At 43.7% G+C, this 19,369-nt stretch overlaps 1 protein-coding gene across 2 annotated transcripts in view; it reads right to left on the reverse strand.

Annotated features, from left to right (window-relative positions):
- Positions 1-94: 94 nt before the first annotated feature.
- The window catches only part of PRDM1 (PR/SET domain 1), a 25,082-nt gene continuing 5,807 nt past the window's right edge, over positions 95-19,369 (reverse strand). Inside the window, exons 2-6 of one of the 2 annotated variants that reach the window (XM_039730143.1) lie at positions 16,361-16,480; positions 13,074-13,326; positions 4,148-5,256; positions 3,720-3,848; positions 95-3,308 (exon numbers count right to left, since the gene is read on the reverse strand). In XM_039730143.1, coding sequence (XP_039586077.1) covers positions 2,733-3,308; positions 3,720-3,848; positions 4,148-5,256; positions 13,074-13,326; positions 16,361-16,480 — 2,187 coding nt within the window. In that variant the 3' untranslated portion in view covers positions 95-2,732. The remainder of the gene's footprint in view (positions 3,309-3,719; positions 3,849-4,147; positions 5,257-13,073; positions 13,327-16,360; positions 16,481-19,369) is intronic. The other variant, XM_039730153.1, reaches the window with a different exon arrangement.

The following is a 19,369-nucleotide window of genomic DNA, read 5'->3' on the forward strand; positions in this document are numbered from 1 at the left end:
CAGTGAGGGAAAATGAGAACCCATAAAGGCAGGAGCCAGCATTGCTGAAGACACCATCGCCCCAGTGTACCAGCGTTGGGGCCACAACCAGGCTGCGCACCCAGGCAGAGAGATTGAAGACAAGAGAAGCATCAGTAAAGCAATGAACACTTATATTTAATTTACATTTGACAATTTGCACATAAATAATGATGTAAACCAATACGTAAACATATAATAGTTTGTTGTTCTAGCAAAGTAAAAAGCCTGTTAACTTTGGTCAGAGTCTTTCTTAAGAGAGACAAAAAAACCCCCAAAAACACTGTTGATTGTTGCTACATTCACATGTAAAACGTCTAAGGGGAGGGGGAAATAGTAAAGAGAAGTAACAATTCTTAAAGCTGATGCATATAAATTCTTGTAAATTTTGTATCAAATACAAGAAAGCACTACAGGCAATAATAGGAAAAGTGTGTGTCCAGTGACAGAGTAGTGATACTTTGGTTTATCCTACAATTAAGTACTATATTTATGAACTATTGCTACATTTAAAAGATGTCAGCCTCACAATTTGCAGGAGTGGAAATGTAATGAACTGGAGTCCTTCAAAAGCTGTGTTTAGAGACTTGTATTTCAGGATTGTTTGTTTTTTAACAGAAGGCATTAAAATGAAGTTTGCTGGAAAAAAAAAAAAGACCACTGAATCCTGAATTTTTGAGGTGGACTTCTAAAAAAATTTTTTAAGAACGTAACCAGACAGAAAGGGATGCATGGAAGGGAGGTGTGTAATAATGCTACTTATGTTCATGTGAGTTGATGGTCCAACTCGTTAGTGGCAGGGCACAATGAGACAAGGGCCTTATCCCACCTGACTTCCATCCTGCCCTTACTGTGATTTGTGACCACATCACGCACGGGTCATATTTGGCTTCTTTTCAAGTTCTTTCAGTTACGTTTTCTGGCTGTCTGTTGACTGACCACCAGCCTCCTTCCCCCCCAGTGCAGACTGCCAGGAGAGCAGGGGACTGAAGGAGCTCTGGCCTGCAAACCGGGTAATTCCCACCAAATTCACTGAGATGCCACACGTGGATGCATGATGATGTCATTCACGTGTTTGCGAGTGCCAACTTGGCCTTCAGCTGTGCGTGTGTATTTGCAAGTGATAAATGCCTTGGTACAACCTTCTGGTTTTGAGGTCATTGGTTATTTGCAAAACTGGGATAACATTTGATTTTCACACTTAGATGAAAAATAGGTTTTATTACATGGTTTGGCTCACAACTTAAGTGGTATAAATATATATACATATACATATATCGTATAGTGGTATAAATATATCTATAAATATACATGTATTCTTTGCTACACCTCAAACATCACCATATCATCTTTGGGCTTAGCAAAACAAAAAGATAAAAGGACGTGCATTCTATCTTTCCCTGTGCACATTTTGGTTTCTTCTCTAAAGTAGCAAAGCATTTAGGTAAAACAGCATTGTCTGCACCACTGGACACAAGCACTGAGGTAATTGTTGTTCAACAACTTTGCAATGCCCTTTTCTTCTTTAATTAAATTAACCACAAAATGTACAAACACAAATACTGAGAAAAATCTGAGTCGTACAAGAAGGAAGAAAAAAAATTATGTGCCAGGAAAGGACTTTGTTCCCCACTTCTACCCAGGCAAAGTGGGAGAGAAAAATACAAGTAAAACTGAACCCCTTCTTACTCAGGGAATCTGACCATCTTTTTTTTTTTTTTTTTTTTTTTTTTTTTTCCCTGGAAGGCTCTGGCCAAAAAAACCCCAAAATAAAACAAAAATCAAAAGAAAGAAATCTGTCCAAACCCCCCTTTTAGGCAGAATAATATTTGTGTCTTTGCTTTTAAACTGCTTTTGGAAACAAAAGAATGTGAGATTTCGTTTTGGAAAAGTCACTTTAAGCTCATGTGTTCCTTTGGTCTTAAAGTTACATGATAATGTGTGGGGCTGGAGCTGTGTTCTAAAAACCTGTGGTATTGTCCACGGCAGGTCCGTGTTTGCTGTGCCACATCTGTTCCAGGGAGAGCTGCAGGTAGAAGAATCTTTCTCCTCCCCTCAGAGAGGCAGGAGAAAAAGTTTCTTCCCTGCTTGCTGCTACTCTGGGTTGTTGGTTTGCTATTTTTTTAAATCCTTTTCAATTCCCAGTGGGGTGATTTGCTCATGAAAGTACACAGCATTTTTTTTCAAACCAACAGATCTAGGATTCTGTATGTCACATGTCCAACTTTGGCAATATGAAAAACCACATTTGTTTAAAAGACATTGGTACATAAAAGACATTTACTGAAACCCTAATCTTAGGTTCTTAAAACAGATGTGCAGAAAAAAATATCTACAAAGAATGGCCATAAAACAAAAAATAAAAACATTTAAAGTAAAAATTACAATGAATTTTTCCAGTCATTGTAAACATTTTCCTAATTATTGCTTTTAGAATGATTAATTGCATAATAAATTATGAAGTACTATCATTGTAAAAATAATTATGGATAGATGATTGTCTCTTAGTAACTGGCGAGGCAATGCAGAGTCCTTTGCCCCTTTTTATGCCCTGAGAAAACAGTAACTTTGGAGTTCCTTCTTTCAGCTGGAGAGCTAGGGAAACTACTGTAAGCCAAGATTGCTTTGCAGCATTGAAACTATGTACAAGCAACTGCTACAGGCACCCTGACTTGCCAAGTCATAAATAAAAAAAATCACTTTGCCAAAAAGTCTTAAGGGTCCATTGGTTCAATTGTTTCTTGCTTGACCTTTACAGGTAACAGAGGTAGTGGGTGACCGTGAGGCAACTTCATAACTGACATGTCTGATGACTCGTAAAGGTTGCATCCTGAGGAGATAAGCCCGTTTCCCAGGTTCCTCTGCAGAGAGACTTTCAGGTTAGCTCCTTCCATTTCCCTCCTGAGCACGGTCAGTATATCCTTCTCCACGATCGATGTTAAGTCGATATTGTCCTCCACTTCTTCCAGCTTGTCAGCATTGTCACTGATGTCGAACTTCTCGATCTCCTCGTTGATTCTGTTCAGGTCCTCCATGGAGAGGCCGGAGGCCGGGGCGACGGGGCAGTTGCCCTTCAGGTGGACCTGGAGGCTGCAGAGGTGAATGTAGCTCTTGTGGCAGTGGATGCATTTATGGGGGCGTTCCCGGGTGTGGAGACGTTTGTGCAGCTTCAGGTGCACAAACTGGGTGAATTTGGCTGGGCAGAGCTTGCACTGGTAAGGCTTCTCTCCAGAGTGGAGCCGCAGGTGGGTTTTGAGATTGCTGGTGCTGCTGAACCGCTTGTGACAAACCTAATGTGGGGGGTGGCAGAGAAACAGCGAATGAGTGGGAGGCGATTTTATGGTTTAAATCACAGACACCTAGGAGGAGACGGCAGGATGAAGCAGCAGCTTTCTATATCTTCACACTTTCTCACAAAGGGAAAAAATCCCCACCTTTTTTATTTAAATATTGCTGAATGTCATTTTGAGTGTGGCTGATGGCAAAACTGTATCAGGCAGGTGTTGCTCTAGCAGGCTGCAGGCAATCGTGCTGTCTCACAGACGCTGCTGCACCAGGGCTGGGCCTGGCTGTGGTGCAGATTCCGGCCCTGAGCAGCCAAGGGTTTGTCCCTCAGCCCTCCCTGCACACTGTAGGGGGTGTGCAAAGCCCTCCCTTCAGCCTCCGAAGGAATCACCTCTCTCTCTGTCTGTGTTACATACCTGACACTCGTGGGGTTTTTCTCCCGTGTGTACCAGATAGTGCTTCTGGAGGTGAGCCAGCTGCGTGAAGCCCTTATTGCAAGTCTGGCATTTAAATGGTCTCTCTCCACTGTGTACTCGGAGGTGCACCTAGGGAGAGACAAAGCAATTAACAATTTGCAGTTTCCAGTACTACAACAAAAGTGCTTTCAGATGTTTCCTAAAGGCAGCGGAAGAGTCCCATTGCCAAAATACAATGTTATCTAGTTAATTAGGTGGCGTCGGTATTAAAGCACACAACCATGCTTTCTTGCTGGGGGATGCTGTATTAAGCCCAGACACATAAACAGCCTAACAAGCAAGGGAGGCCTGACCCTGCTTTTCCTCGAAAACCTACAGGGAGAAATCTGAGCCTTCAAAGAAGGCTCCTGTCTTATTCTCCTGCCTACCTTCAGATTGGAGAGCTGGCCAAAGGTCTTGGAGCAAACATTGCATTCGTACTTGATCTTCCCATTCTGCTTTTTCAGTGGGTATGGGAGGGTTTTGTAACCGGTCACATTCCTCTTACTTTTAATGAGATTCATGGCTTCTTCACCGCCGGTGGCAGCCAACACCACTGAGGTAGGTTTAGGTTGCATTATGTGTTCCGAACTGGCTGCTGTACCAGCCGTGGGGGACCCACTGGTAGGGCTGCATGGCTTGTCCTTCATGCTGGCAGCAGCGCCCGTGATAGAGAAGGCACTGTTGGGTGCTGGTATGAGGAAGTCTCTCGGATGATCAGGCTGCAGCAGTCGACGGCCTCCTTCACTGGGCAATGAGCTGGGGAGCGTGGTGGGGTTGAGCATGTGGTGGGAAAGGCTACCTCCACTGAGCAGGTTGCCATAAAGAGGGTACATCCTTGGGAAGAGGTTGAAATTGTTGATGCCATTGATATTGTTCAAAGCGCTCAGGTTATTACAGCTCATATTGAATGGAGGTATCAGGAATTTGGGGTAATGGGGGTTGTAGGATGGTAGAAAGGCAGGTGAGAGGTGGCCAGGGGGTGCATATCCAGGATAAGACCCCAATCCTTCTGAGCCATATGATCCATTCAAGTAAGAGTATGGCTCTCTGTGCTCTTGGGAAGTAGGTGCCAGAGGTGAAACTGTGACCCCCGGACTACTGTGAGGGCTTGAACTTTTTAAACTTTGGTCTGGGCTGCTCCTCCCGGAAGGACTTGGTGTAGTAGATGCCTGGATGGGCGAGTGAGTAATGTAGCTGGGTCTGTCCATGCCATATGCTAAGGAAGCTTTCAGATAGTCTTCAGGAATGTGAGGTCGGATCGGGTAGACAACTCGAGGGAAGAAACACCTCTCTGGGCTATAGTTCTTACGTAAATCATCCAAGTCTTTTTCTGGAGTAACTGGTGAAATGTTGGTCTGAAAGAAGTCTTTTCCTTTAGGAGGATTGGATTCCATTTTCAGGATTTCTTTCACACTGTGCTCCTTCTTTGGGACGCTTTTCTGATAAAGCTCATCTTTATCAGTGCTGTGCTGCTTTGGATTAACGTGGGTTTGTGCTGAAATACAAAGACAAGATAACGATTATTTAGATATGTCACTGGCGTTATCTCTTTTCAAAACAGAATCTAACCCCTACAAGTTTAGTGGAAAGGAAGGGCTACTCTCAGAGATGAGCAATCATTCAGCTTGCCACAAAACTAATGGTTGTGTGAAGAAATGCCTGCTGGTATTAAGTGTTAATAAAAAGCATTGCTAATTTAAGGGATACCAACCAGCACACAGAGATCTGGATGATGATGCATTTGCAGAGTGCCAGCCTCCACTCTGCAAACTGATTTCACCTTTCTTCCCCCTTAAATTTGCCTAGCTTTGCTGTTGAATGTCTCTTTAAGCAGTATTTCTAATAAATGCAGTAATGAGCATTTGTTCACAATACAGGTTTAACTGAAGGACTTTGCAGAACACAAGCTCCCAGAAATGTTCCTCAGTAAAATAACAAGGCATGACAAATCGGGTTTTGCCAAACCGCAGCAGTCACTTCACCAGCCAGTTCAATTACTTACAGTACCAAAAAACCATGGCTGGCTAGGATGAAAGCCTTCTTCAAAGAGAAGGTATTCTCCATCAGTAAACAGATCATTACTCATTAAATATACTGCTTAGGAACATCTACAACAAAGCAGACTATTTACTGCAGATTTCTGTGGCATTCAGTCTATGCAAAACTCCTCTGCTTACAGCTGTATTTTATAAAAAAATGCTGAAGCAAAGCAAAAGAAAGCAAGACTGGTTGGCTCCAGCTTAAGTTGAAATGCGTCCTAAAAAAAATAAAAAGGAAAAGAAATATGTATTTAGAAGGAAATAGAAGCTAGCATACATTCATCTCAGTTCAGCACATACTCTATTTTTTGTATTCAAAGACCTTGCTGTCTGGACACAATACAATCTTAACAGCACACTGAAAGATGACTTCTTTCATTAGAAAAAGTAGAAAAACAAATCTGCCTTTATCTTTTTTACATAATCTTGATTACTTGTAAGATATTTTATTATAGGGGGGAAAGACTGCAAGAAGGTTTCATAATTATAGTTAGTTAGTTCAAGGCTTTCCATCAGGAGGTACAAGCCAACACCAGTAGGTACGTGACTCCAGAACACCGCAGCCCTTTAGAAATGTTTCTGCTCCCATGACTGACTGTTCTTACTTCACTATCTAAGGTGAGAAACAGTTAATTCTGATTTTTGGAGGATCATCTGAACCAAGTGAGGAACGTGAGAACAGGCAATGACCACGCCGCTTTCAACACAGATTCTTTGCTTCACTATTCACTACCCTGATGGAATCTATCATTTGGCAACATTACCCTATAAGGCAAAGAAAGCCATTTATTAAACATATCCAAGAAAACAGCTCCTTGCACAGCATACTCCTGCTTGCAGCAACCCACTTTACAGTAGCATCCTTTTTAAAATGGCATTAGACTAGTAATAAGAAAATTTAGCTTGAGATTTTTGAGTAGTTTGTATATTTTCAAGCTCCAATGAAATGCAAATGAACACAGTTAAGTTCAATTAAAATATTTATGATAAAACTTAAAAGTGTTGTACAGCAAGCATATGCACACATAAGCGCACAGATAGCTTCCCAATTACTTCTCTTGGTGTCCAAATTTTAACGCAGAGCTATATGAAAAATAAAGTAACAACACGTTGTGTTTTCTGTGTTTAAAAAACATCTACTTTCTTTGGTAATTTTGTCTGTACTCCTGGACTGGTAACTCACTTTCTAAATGTCAGCCAGATTTTGGGGCATAGCATAGAGGTCCTACTAGGTTCACGAAACTCCACAATGGCACTGTGAATAATATTATCTGTATCTTCTTATCAGCTGCCTTTCACCACAGCAGTGTTTCAGAGCAAACATTCCTGGTGACACTATCAGCATCGGGAAGTATCAAGACCAGGCAGTATTGAAAACTGGACAGGGGGGTGGGAGGCAGGACTTGTGAAGCCTTGCAGCAGGAAAAATAAATAAATACCACCTTATCAGGCCCGTATCAGTTTCCCAGTGGGGTCTGTCAAGCAGGAAGTTCAAATTGACACTTTTCTCTTTTAAAGAAAAAAACCCAGCGGGAGGGGAAGAGGAAGGAGAAATGCTGGTGGTATTGGAAAAGTGATAGAGAAACTGGGGCCTCTTCAGCTGGAGAAACAGCTCCCACTGTCACAAGGTTAAACATGAGGGTGGGGACGTATGTGCCTTATGTGCAGGAGCAAGCCCAGGAGTGACAGAAAGGAAGCTCATGCACAGAGATCGTAACTTTCTCTGTGCAACAATCCCATGCTCTCTCCTGACTGACTAAAGATAATTGGTTTTTTTCTTCCCTTCTGAATGTTCCTAGTAAAGCTGTCCCTCTTATTAATTTCCATATGCAGACAGAAGTTGTGATATTTAAAGATATTTTTTTCAAGTCTAACTGTGACAGCTCTCTTTAGTTTGCAAGCTATCTTTGGTCCATAAATCCCCTCTTGACTTTTTCCCTTATTACCTGAGCACAGGGGACACTTGGGAACACCAGAGAGATCAAAACATAAACAAGTGTGTCAGCACTGTGTAAAATAAGAGAAGGTAACATCCGGGGCCAAGGAGAAGTTCTTAAGTTTTATGCTGAAGGTGGATTTAAACCAGGGCTGAAATTGATTGAGAGGTTTACAACCTTTCTTGTTGCACTTAAAGGAGCCATACTTCAAAGTTAAAGAGATAGATTTCTTATAACTGCATTTTTTAAAAAAACTTGTGATCTTAGAGTCACGTTTTTACCAATCAGAATGTCTCCCCTTCACTGTTGAAATGCATTTCTCCCCCCCACCCCCATATACACATACATACACACACACACACATATATATATATATATATAGAGTAAATATAGGCACATACTCTTCCAAGATCTGTCTAGTTTCTGTGGTCAGAGGGACACACAGAAAAGAGATTCACGACAAAATACGAATGGTGCAGCTGCATTTTTAAGTTACCGATCTGGGGGGGGGGGGGGGGGGAAAGGAAAAAAATCCCAGATGTGCCTCTTGAGGATCCTGATCCACTTCTAACCGAGGTCAAAAGATTATTTGCTCAGATCTGAGATTTGTGAGTGCGTGCAAGAGGAAAAGGGACAAAACTCCTGTTACTTTTAAGTATTGATAAAACTTGGGTAAAGGAGCTGCCCAGTGTGGGTGTTCCAGCTACAGACTGCTGCAGAGCTATAGACTTTGCTCTCAGTTCTTGTGCTCTGAGCTGTAGCCTGAGAAACATTTCATAAAAACAATGATCTGTTCCTTTCTAAAAACTTGAAAAACGGTTGTAGGCAGACAGTAATTGCAACAGTAATTTCAGGAGTGAGATGGTACTGAACACTTCGAGTGGTAGAGCTTAATTATGCCGATTCACATTTTCGATCTAAATTAAGCACCTCTTTTGCTAGTAGAAAGAGAACCTCGAAGTTGTGAAGCGGGCAAAACAAAGACTGTTTCCACTCAAAATGAGAACAGAGACCAACATTCAGAAGTACAAAATTTGATCATCTGTTTTCTAAATGTGTCCATGGCAGTGTAACATGCCTTTGAAAAATTTTGCTCAGAGAAGGTCTTTCTGGGAGCCTTCAAATAATTCTCAATATTAGGACAATTTCAGTCCCCAAATTCTGATTTTGTGAGGACAACTTCTCATATCATTTAAAAATCATTTTCCTGAGCCCTTTTGAACATTCCAGGAGGCATTTTTTTAAGCAAGTGCAGATGTTTCCTCTCAACCCAAACAGAAAAGCTTCAAAACCAGAAAGTGAAACTGCCCATAAACAAAAGGGAAAGCGAGTGACAGGGCTGAGCTAACGGCCAGCATGTCAGGGCCAGCAGGAAGAAGAGAAGAATAAATCACATTTAAGAAAAAAGCATTAAAAAGTTAATCTTCATAGAACCGGAAACACTTTAATTAATGTCTTGTTAAACCTGTTAATGAAACAAAAAGATTGCCAAATATTTTGTAAATATGCAAATTATCTTCTCCCAGCTTGAACTTTTTTTCTGAAGCTTGACCAAAAGATGTCACCTGCCTGTACTTGACTGAGGAGACAAACATGACATGAGCAGCAGGAAGTTGCATCATATGATTGCAATATATGAACATTATTATCAAATAGTCATGTCCTGAGTCAATGCAATTGTTTGGATTTTGTTGGGTTTTTCTTGTTTGGTTTTGGTTTGGTTTTTTTTTTAACTGTTACCCTCTCCACCCCTCCATCCTAAAATAATCCTCCCATGTTGAGGTAAGAATGAAATTCTAAACCATTTGGAACCGCCAAAGCAAATTTCCTCAGTGTTTGCTAAATAAAATATCACAGACTAAAAGACAACCTGAAGGAGCAGTTGAATGAGGTTAGGCACATTTAACAAATTACTGAAAATTTATTTTCAGCAGAATACAGAAATTTTGTGCCACCATACTGAAAACTCTTTACTGGACAAAGGCACCATCTGAAGGGGACATCTCAAATCTTGACAGAAAACATGAGAGGCCTCAAAACAGGCAGGAAGGGAATGACATTTGAGTTTCCAACACTGGGATAATGTGGAGTCTTGCCTCTACTACTATTGTGCAACTCCTTGCAGGCACTTCAACATCCATTTGAAGTTACGTAGCTCCACTCGGAGCTAATCATGGCTGTGAAGGTAGGTGTGTGCTCCAGCGTCTGAAGGACTGGGTCAAAGGCCCCAATTCAGGAAAACACAGAGGACAGGGTTAAACCCACAACTAAGTACATGCCTAATTGCTGTCTTGCATCTGGATGCTTTCCTTCTGCGGCACAAATGAGCTAATGCTGGGGAAGTTACCTTTAATTTGAAAGTTTGCTGTTACACTGGCAAGTAGATGTTACATGTGGGTGTGTAAATACATTTATGCTCTAAAGTGGTAGTTCTCTCATTTTTGAGGCCACTAATTACAGGAAATAAAGCCAGAGAAATTCCCTGATACATTTTTCCCCGGAGGCCCATCATGCTCTGGTGCTTAAAGAGGAACTAAGGTGCTGAACTCTAAAGCTGTGATCCCCAAACCCTTGAGGCACTTAAAGCAGCTGCCTATATTTTAAGTTGGCAAGACTGGAAGGTCTCTGTAGGTGTGTGTCCCAGGTGGCCTCTCCTGTGCTGGGCAGCCAGCCAAGGTACGACTCTTCCAAAGCCTCCCACGGGCACCAGTGTGCACTGCACACCCAAGTCACAGCAAAGGGAGAGATCTGGCTGCAACACAACATGGCCACTGGCTGCCTCCCGCCCACACCAGCGTGTATCCCATGGGAGGAGGCCCTGACTTCAGCCTGCCTCTTGGGACCCAGACCCCAGCTTTCTCTCCCTCCTCCTCAGCGGGTGCCAAAACCAGCAGCCACAGGCTGGGAGAGGTGGTGGTGCAGCCCTGCTCTTCTGAGGGAAGCCATACCACTTTAAACACCAAATTATTAGCAATCCATTTGGCTGGAGAGGGCTTTCCTGACTTCCTAGCAGGTTGGGGGTGGGGGGCTGGAGGAGGGGGACCCCTCAAGCAAGGCTGTGTTCAGATGTCCTGCTAGGCCAAAGCCCCACATCTGTAGCAGATACAGGGTGCCAGAGAACTGCGGACAAACTCCTGCACTTTACTCATGGATTAATGCAGTGCCAGGGTACCTCGGACAGCCTTTGTGACAGAGAGAGGCTGCAGAGGCAGCACGATGCTCTCTAATTTTAGATTTAACTAGTGGCCTGGGAGAAAGGAGCAGAAGAAAGCTAAACAGTGCTGGTATTCACAGTAAACTCATCTGGTTCCAGTACTAATGCTGGAAAAACCACCCCTGTTTGCACCATTGCTACAGGGACAATGCAAATAAAGATCTTTGGGAGACTTTTGGATTTTTCTTCCACACATTTCAAAAGGCTAACTTGAGAAAACCTCAATCCTTATGGTACCTGTAGGGTTTTTGGCCCATCTGCAGGCTTCAGGCCTGAATGTGTTGCTCACAAGAATAAGGGGAGAAGGAAAAAAAAAAGTGCAAATTTTTTCTCATTTTCTGAACTGCTATTTTCTTGAGGTGGAAGCAGCTAACATAATTACATTTAAACCATTTAGAAATTTTATCTTTAAAAATAGAAGAATATCAATTTCAAACTCAGCAGCTGGAAATACTGCAAATATTAAGGCTGAACTACAAAATTATGGCTCGGGTTCCCATTTCTTTAAATCCTTATACTGAGCCTACTACTTTTACTAAAATCAGTTATTCTGCCATGTCCAGACATCCCTAGTTTTGACCTGATTAAGAGTAACTGGACACAGTAAGAAACACTTTACAAATACATTAATTGCTACTTCTGCAAGGAAGCCTAAGGTGCCAGCAGATGCAGGAAACTGATCCTGTGTTTGTGTATCCTCCTAGTTAGTGACCAAATGCGCCTGACTAGATTTTGGCAAACTCCTCATCCACCAGAGCCCTACATGCTGTTGTCTCATCTCACCTGAAGCTGCCACTGAAAAGCCAACAGCTCATTATATCAGGAAATAAAACTGCACAGGGAGTGGTGAAATGACATATGTGCAAAGATGACAGAATCAGTGAGACAGTTTCTGAACAGAGAATATAGCTGCATAAGACATTCCCTCCCTCTCTTCCCTCTGTCATTAGGAGACAAGTTTTCTTCTATTAATTTGTAGGGAAAGACAAAAAGCTAGTAAAAGTGTGACATCCACAGAGTATAGATGTACTTCTGATTAATCTGAATGTGTGATATAAGTTTTCTAATATGGGATGACAGTTCTAATGATCCCCAAGTAACACTGATATTTTATAACCCATTCCTTGTTGCCAAAGAACCGTAAATAGTTCTTTTTATTAAAAAAAAAACCACACACCAAAAAAAACCCACCAACAAAAACCAAACAAAAAACCCCACAAAAACAACAACAAAAAAAACCTGCTTGCAGTTTTTCCTTCAAGTTTCAGTGTAGTCACTGGCAGAAGGACAAAAGAATACTATGCTTTAAGAGGAGTAGCAGGGGAAGTAGCCTAAGAGTCCACTGAGAAGTCAGCAAGAATCTTTTCTTCTCCAGAAGGGGCTCTGGGTGAGGTGTCAAGCAGTGATTAAGCGAGAAGTAAAGCACCAAGGCTGGAAATAATCGGAAACCACAGAGGAACACAACCTCCTGGAAACACCTCTTCCCTCTGCTACCAGTGCTATTATTTTTGAACAGAAAATGAAAGCTGCAATAAAAAGTCAAGAAATGGGGACAAAGTACACTGAGCTTAAAACACAAGTAACCAGATGAGAAGACCACAGGAGGTTTGCTCACATCAGATAAGTAAGGGAAGATGCAAGGCTCAAAGTGCATTATGCAGTAAACACGTATTTTGTCAGACACCTAGACAGAGCCATGGCACATTGCCACTTCCTGGTACAGTGAGGGCAGCCCTTTGGGAGCATGAGTGGACAGCCTTCAGTATATGCTACCAAAGCAGACTTTTGCTCAACACACTGCGAGATCGGAAATTGCAAAGTCTGAGAGTAAACCAACAGCTATGGTTAGGAAGACAGAGGTCAGGTTGTCTGTCCAGAATCTCACCAGATAAGACTCAGAATGTAAACAAACAACTACTCAGATTTTATAATCTATTTCCATTTGAACAGGCACAGCAAACTCATTCTCTTGTGTTGGGTTTTTTAATTCCCCTTTTCCACTCCAAGCTACCTCCTGTGACACAACAGATGATGCAGCTATGTAATTATACAACTTATTATTAGATTGTATAGGCAGAAGAGACATTACTAGCATTCCTTGTTTATACTGTAATCCACTTACTGAGGTTCATCATTGTCAGCTCTCTGGAGGGGGGATAGTGCAGCCTCTCTGCAAAGTCTCGGCAATACCACACAAGCAGCTCTTGGTTGGCAGGGATGGGCTTGATGGTATAGAAGTAGATGTTCATTCCATTCTGACAAGCAGCCAAGTTCTGCTCCTGAACAGAGTAGCCAGGGTTTACATAACGCATCCAGTTGCTCTTGTCCTCGTTAAATCCATCAATGAAGTGGTGAAGTTCACCACTTGAATAGATCTGGAATAGAGAGGAAGTGCTTATGAATATATATATACATATGTATATAGGCACAATATGCAACATGTAGGCACAGAGTCCAGAGGGGAAAAGTGATAAGCTCCCCTTTTTTTTTTTTTTTTTTAAGATGAGCATATATTATTGAAGTAAGAGTTCAAGCTGTGTTCCTACATTTCCAACAATGACATCCTCTGAGTTAAGAAGGTATTTAAAGGCAAGTCCACAGTCACCTTTTCCATTTAATCTTAGCCTGTGTCTCTGCTAGCTTCGGAAAACAAGAGCCAAAATCTGAAATGCAGAGTATTCTGCGTGAACAGTCTACCTTAGAGTCCTTTTCCTGGTGCTCTGATCAACAAGTGGGTGATGCTGATGACGGCAGGTCTGAGTGCATGCTTGCATTAATGCTTTGAGTCACCTGTGTATAAGACTGACTGGCTGTGCTATGTCAGAGTTCTTCTCGCCTCTTTCTATGGCCTCTGTACTTGCAGTTTCCTACCACCTCCACCCAAAGGTTTAAACTATGCAAACATTCTCCACCCCCCAGAGTCCTAAAGCAACACTTGCTCATAGTTGAACTGTAACCCTTTTGTAGGAAGGTTGGGCAAGGCAAAGATGAAATTCACCTGCCATAACCGAAGGAAGACCTGACGAGGGGTTAGCCCGTGAGATGTCACTTTTCCTACCAAGGGACATGTTCTGACTTGTCCACAGAGGGGCAAGAAAGCATGAATCTGAAAACTGCTCAGCGGTTTCAGGGGAAAGAAGTTCCCATCACTGACAGAAGCTACAGTTTCTTGAAATAATAAGAGAATTATTTTTAAAAAATTCAAGAGAAATCCAGGAAACATGCCTATAAAAACACACTGCTTACTGTCAAGGGGAACTAGGTCCATGCTGGATGAAATGAGGTTCCTGGTTTTCTGAAAACAGATGACCAGGCAAAAGCCAGACCATGTGAAGTGGGAGCAAGCACCTCGCTGAGCAGGAAATGCCTTTTCCAAGGGGAGACAGAGCCTATCTCGGGGAGAAAACACTCCACGGGGTGCTCCTGCCCGTGTGCCCCAGCTCTGTCTCTCGCAGCTCCCTGGCCGGGCAGCGCCCTCCGGCCGGCCGGGACCCTCCTGCGCTCCCCGGAGCCCGGCGGGCACAGAGGGGAGGCGGCCTGGCCCTTTAACGCGGGCCGTAAACACCAGAATCACTTTCTTTAAGAGTAACTTCCTGTAAACTGAGAAGGGGGAAATACATGTGGCCTCATCAAAGCAGCTTGCGAGAGATTTTGCGGTGTGTTTGTTATGAGAAAATGGAAGGGAGCCGGGCGAGTTGTTGCTGCATCAAGAGGAGCCCTCGGGTTTCTCTGCTCGCCCCGGCTCGCAAACTTCCAGGAACGCGGGGCTCTGGCGCTTGACGCCTGCCACCACCACTTCCCAAACCAGCCCTCCGCCGCTCCCACGTCAGGGCCACGGCTCCGCGTCCCCGGCAGCGGCAGCCCCCAGCTCCCACCTATTCTGGGGAAGGCGCGCCCAGATGTGCTGAGTCACGGCGCGCTTCCCAGAAATGACGCGGCCCGGGCGGCCCCGCTCCCCTGGCGCGGGCAGCGTCCCCCGGCGCCCCGCAGATGTTCCCGCTCCTGCCAGCGAGCCCAGGATGCCTTCAGTGACATGTGGGAAGTTATCTCCCACAATTTCCTTTGCATATGCAAGCCTGTGTCAGACCCCTAGGAAGGAATTAATTTTCAGCGCAGCAGTCTGCCTTGAATGAATCAAGAGATTATTACACGGAATTTAATGATGCTTAGATGTCTCCTAGAATATTATTTCTGAAGATCCCTCCACATTAAGGCTTAAAATCACATCATAGGAATGATGTAATCACTGCAATGTAGGAAAGAAGCCCTGCAAGATGGCTATCAGCCCTTCGTCCCTGTGTCAGCCTCCCAGTCTCTCCCTAGACTGGACACAAGCTCCCAAAAAGTTCAGCAATAAGAAACATTTTGTGGCCTTATTAATGTGAAAACAGTTGCCTGCTCTGTAAAAACACTCATGCAAATAACTGCCCGTGTAATGCTGTATTACATCGTACAGAGACGATCTGAGAAAACCAAAATGATTCAATTAGGTAGGAAGAAAGGGGTGTGGGGAATGCTGGTGCATGCCCTGGGTTTCACCTGGATATGAGGTTGGGATATTACTAAGGCAGGCAGGCACCTGAGCGCAGAGGCTTGGACACAGTCCCAAATCCACGGATTTAGACACAACCTACATGGCTAGAAGGCAGCAAAACAAATCCATGGAATGAGATGGGGCTGAAGGAATGTTCTCTAACAATTAATAATGTGTCTGTAAGGAAAATGAGGATTATGTCAACTGATAAACTGAAAGCATATTCCACAGCACAGACTGCCCACGCCAAAACATATTGGCTGCTGCTTTCTTCCAGCTTATACCATGGAGTACGAATTAGGCACCACCTCTGGTGTTTGTCTCTTTTCCCCTTTGCTAAGACCCATGAGCTGCTCTTTTAACAACTCTGAGGAGAAAAGTTTATTAATTGAATGATACATGCTGAAGACTACCACCACTGTTTTATAGTAGCTCTATACAAGAAGCAGGAAAAAATGTCAGAAATGTATCATAATTCCAGAGTGAAAGTTTATGCAGTACTTTAACAGCTTCTTCATGGTGGGAAAAATCAAGGACGTGATACTTGCATAAATCAGACTGACTTTCTGTTGTGAAGAAATGCAAAATAACCTGCCCTTACAGCAAGCAGCAGAACTATTTCTTTGCAGAATCAGCACCGATACATTTTGGAAGAACGAGCCAGGAAGGGCTGTGCTCTCTCCACCCACACAGTCCCTACATCCAAGACAGCCAGGCTTTTACTCGGCTTAATTCACCCACTAGCCCTGTTTGTGCCTGGCCACATGCAGACGCTGTCCCCTGCATCACACAGCAGGAAGTGACCCAGCTTCTCAGCCATACTCATTTAGTGATCTGCTCACTGCAACAACGTGGGGCTGTTTTTTCCTACTTACCCGCCAAAAGTATTTTCTGTTTGCATTCTTGGGAACCGTATCACTGGTATAGATCTCTCCTACCAGGGGTCCAAAGCGTGTTCCTTTTGGGATGTACTCTTTGCTTATCACTCCAGTGACCTACAAGAAGAGCAGCACAGGGTCAGTCCATTGCCAATAGAAAATGAAATCAACCCTCTTTTCCCCTGTTCCCCAAATGTAATAAGGTAAAGCAAACAATGCAAGAAATTTTTTGTGACAGGTCAGCAAAACAGAAATGAATAAATGAACAATCATGTTGGTTACAATACGAACAGTTTTGTTAGGTCCTGGCATTTTCGTAAGACATATAGAAGCTAATGATGAATACCACCTTAAAAATGTGCTTTTTGGAAATACATTTACAAGAAGAATAGTAAGCAAAAAGTACACAGACTGTCAAATATCTTCAGAAGTTATTTTTCCTATCAAAGGCAACCCCTAGAAGTCTAGTTCCAGCAAACAAAAATATGCAATATCTATCAATCACTTCACTGCTACAGAGCTTGCTTTTCTAATAAGTTAGGAACTGGAATGACTGCTCTTCCAGATCAAAATGAAACCACCCTCCACCCCCCTCCATTCTTTGGTCTATACCCGCCCTGATAGCTAAAAGGAGAACACAAAAAAAAAGACAACCTTCAGTTCTCTTACCAGCATACAGTGATACAGTGGCATACAAAACAGAATATAAAATGGCTCTGGGACATATACTCACAGGTCACTTTCTTGTACAAAAAGGAATCATTAGTTCCGGTAACATATATTAAGTGGGTTTAGTCAAAAAAGGTGTAAGGATTTTGAAGAAAATGCTCCACTGTGCTAGGTCTAAGAAATGTACTCTGGTTGTTCAGCTTCCTTCTTGACAGTAATTATACCAAAAAAAGTCACTGACCACAAATCAGGAAGCAATTCATCATTATTCAGAAGAACGTGCCTTGGAGTAACCCTTTGCAAAACACTGCTGAGTTATTGGTTTTGTCTCTCTGTTTCTCACCAATCTTCTTAAATTTAATGTATCCAAACAATGTTAGAAAACTAACAATTTTGTAAACCAAAAACCCCAAGCCTTTGCAAGATTGATTTTGCTCCTCAGCTAGTAGAAATAAAAGAAGGTAAAAAGCCCATTAATTTGGTATTAAAACCAACTCTCATAGCAAAATGTATTGGACATCTTTCCACTTGTCTTGCCACACATCTTGCCACTTGTCTTTTTGCTTGCCAGGATTTCAGAAGAAGGCAGGAACACAAGAAGTAGTTGAATCTCTAGAAAGACTGAGAGCTGGGATTACTGCTGTCTGTACCCCACAAGGAATCAATGTCCTTACCAAAGCAGATTAGCACTCATCAGTCCCTACAGACAGCTCACTTCAGGGAGCTTTTCTGTTTCTTTTAACAGTCCTTCTCAGCAAAGGGTGGTAAAAACCCTGGACTGTATGTAGACAGCACTTCACAAATTAGCTAAGCCTTCTGATTTACTCATGCTACATTTTCTTACATTGTTTGATCCTTAATGTGTAAGTGAGAGGCTGACAGATAAATCCTTACTTGTGTGCTGGTCAAGATTAAAAATCCCAGTAAAAAATGAACACCTAGCATAATTTCCTGTTAAATGTCAAAATAAAGGGGCCAAATAACAGCCATGGATTCAAGGAATCACCTGGAAGCAGATTGCTGGGTGTTCGTGGTGGCTGTTTGTACTCGTTTGCATTTTAACATGTGTTTTCAGCACACTACAAAGAGAAAAAATTAAAACATCAACAGCAGAGGTAGTTAAATGCTCCATTGATCTGTGCATCTGGACTGAAGAGAGAGAAGAGGGACTTCCAGAAATTTTCTTACACCTACCATATGCTGAAACAAGCTCAGTGGCTCCGTTTTATTTTTGTCTTGCTTGTACATGTCTCATAGAGAGCTGAAAAAGGCAGATGTTCTTCTCATTTTCCCTATATATCTTAATTTACATTCATCTGCCCTCTCAAGAAAAGTTCACAACCAAGCTACGAGCACACCCTACTAGTTTTACTGCATGATAACTTGAGATTTTTCATGGTTTTAAAAATATCTTGGCCTTAATTAAAACAACTTTAATGAAATTCTCAGAATCTCTAGAAATCACTCCTGGAACTAGTCAACTTGAAACACTCTCTGACACAGCAGATACTTTTTGATATCCACCTTATAGACAGCGTTTATGTTCAGCTTTGCCAGGAGAGAAGCAAAGATGATTTCTCAGCCTGTACCCATCAGAACTTGGCAGAAGAGGTTCTGCACATCTGCGTGTGCCAATGCTGAAGTTTTGCTAAACCAGACTATAAAGCCGTCCAGATGACTGTTACCTGACGGTGGCTCTCAGGTCAGCAATTCTCGGCCTGCACTGTTCCCTCACAAGCTCAGCTGCTGGGATCGATGAGGGGCACCCTCCGGGAGAAGGCCGCCGGCAGTGCCAAGGCAGCCTGGCTCCAGGCAGCCAGAAGGGGCTCCTGCCCGCCGCAGCTCGGCGGTGCGCCTTAGGAAGAGGCCAGGAAGCAGGGAGCTGCCGAGGGCGGGCGGGCAGGACAGCGGCGCAGCTCCGGGTCCGGAGCCGGGGCTGAGCCTGCCCCGGGCTGCCGGAGGGCCGTGCCACAGCGGCACTTCGGAGCTGTGTCCGCCAGGTGTCCTCCGGCGCGCCGCTCCGCCGGCGGGGAGCCCTTCCCGGGAGCCGCGGGGAGCCGGGCGCGGGCGCTCCCAGAAGCGGAGCCCTTCTGCCGCCGCCGCCCGGGCGCTCCTGCGGAGCCCGCACCGCTCCGCACGGCAGCCACCGGCTGCTTCCCCCCTAGTTCCTCTCCACAGGCGCTTACGCCCTCTCCCTTCAAAGTTCCCAGCACTCCGCCGCGTCCCTGCTCTCAGTACAGCCGCATTTCCAGCAGGAAGGTGCAGCCCGGAGCCCGCTGCCCGAGCGGCTGCGGGCGCGCCCGGGCGCGCCGAGGGGACAGCGCGGCCCCGGCGGGG

This window comes from Passer montanus, unplaced genomic scaffold (assembly GCF_014805655.1).
Source record: "Passer montanus isolate IOZ18808 unplaced genomic scaffold, ASM1480565v1 scaffold11, whole genome shotgun sequence".
NCBI classification, from domain to species: domain Eukaryota; kingdom Metazoa; phylum Chordata; class Aves; order Passeriformes; family Passeridae; genus Passer; species Passer montanus.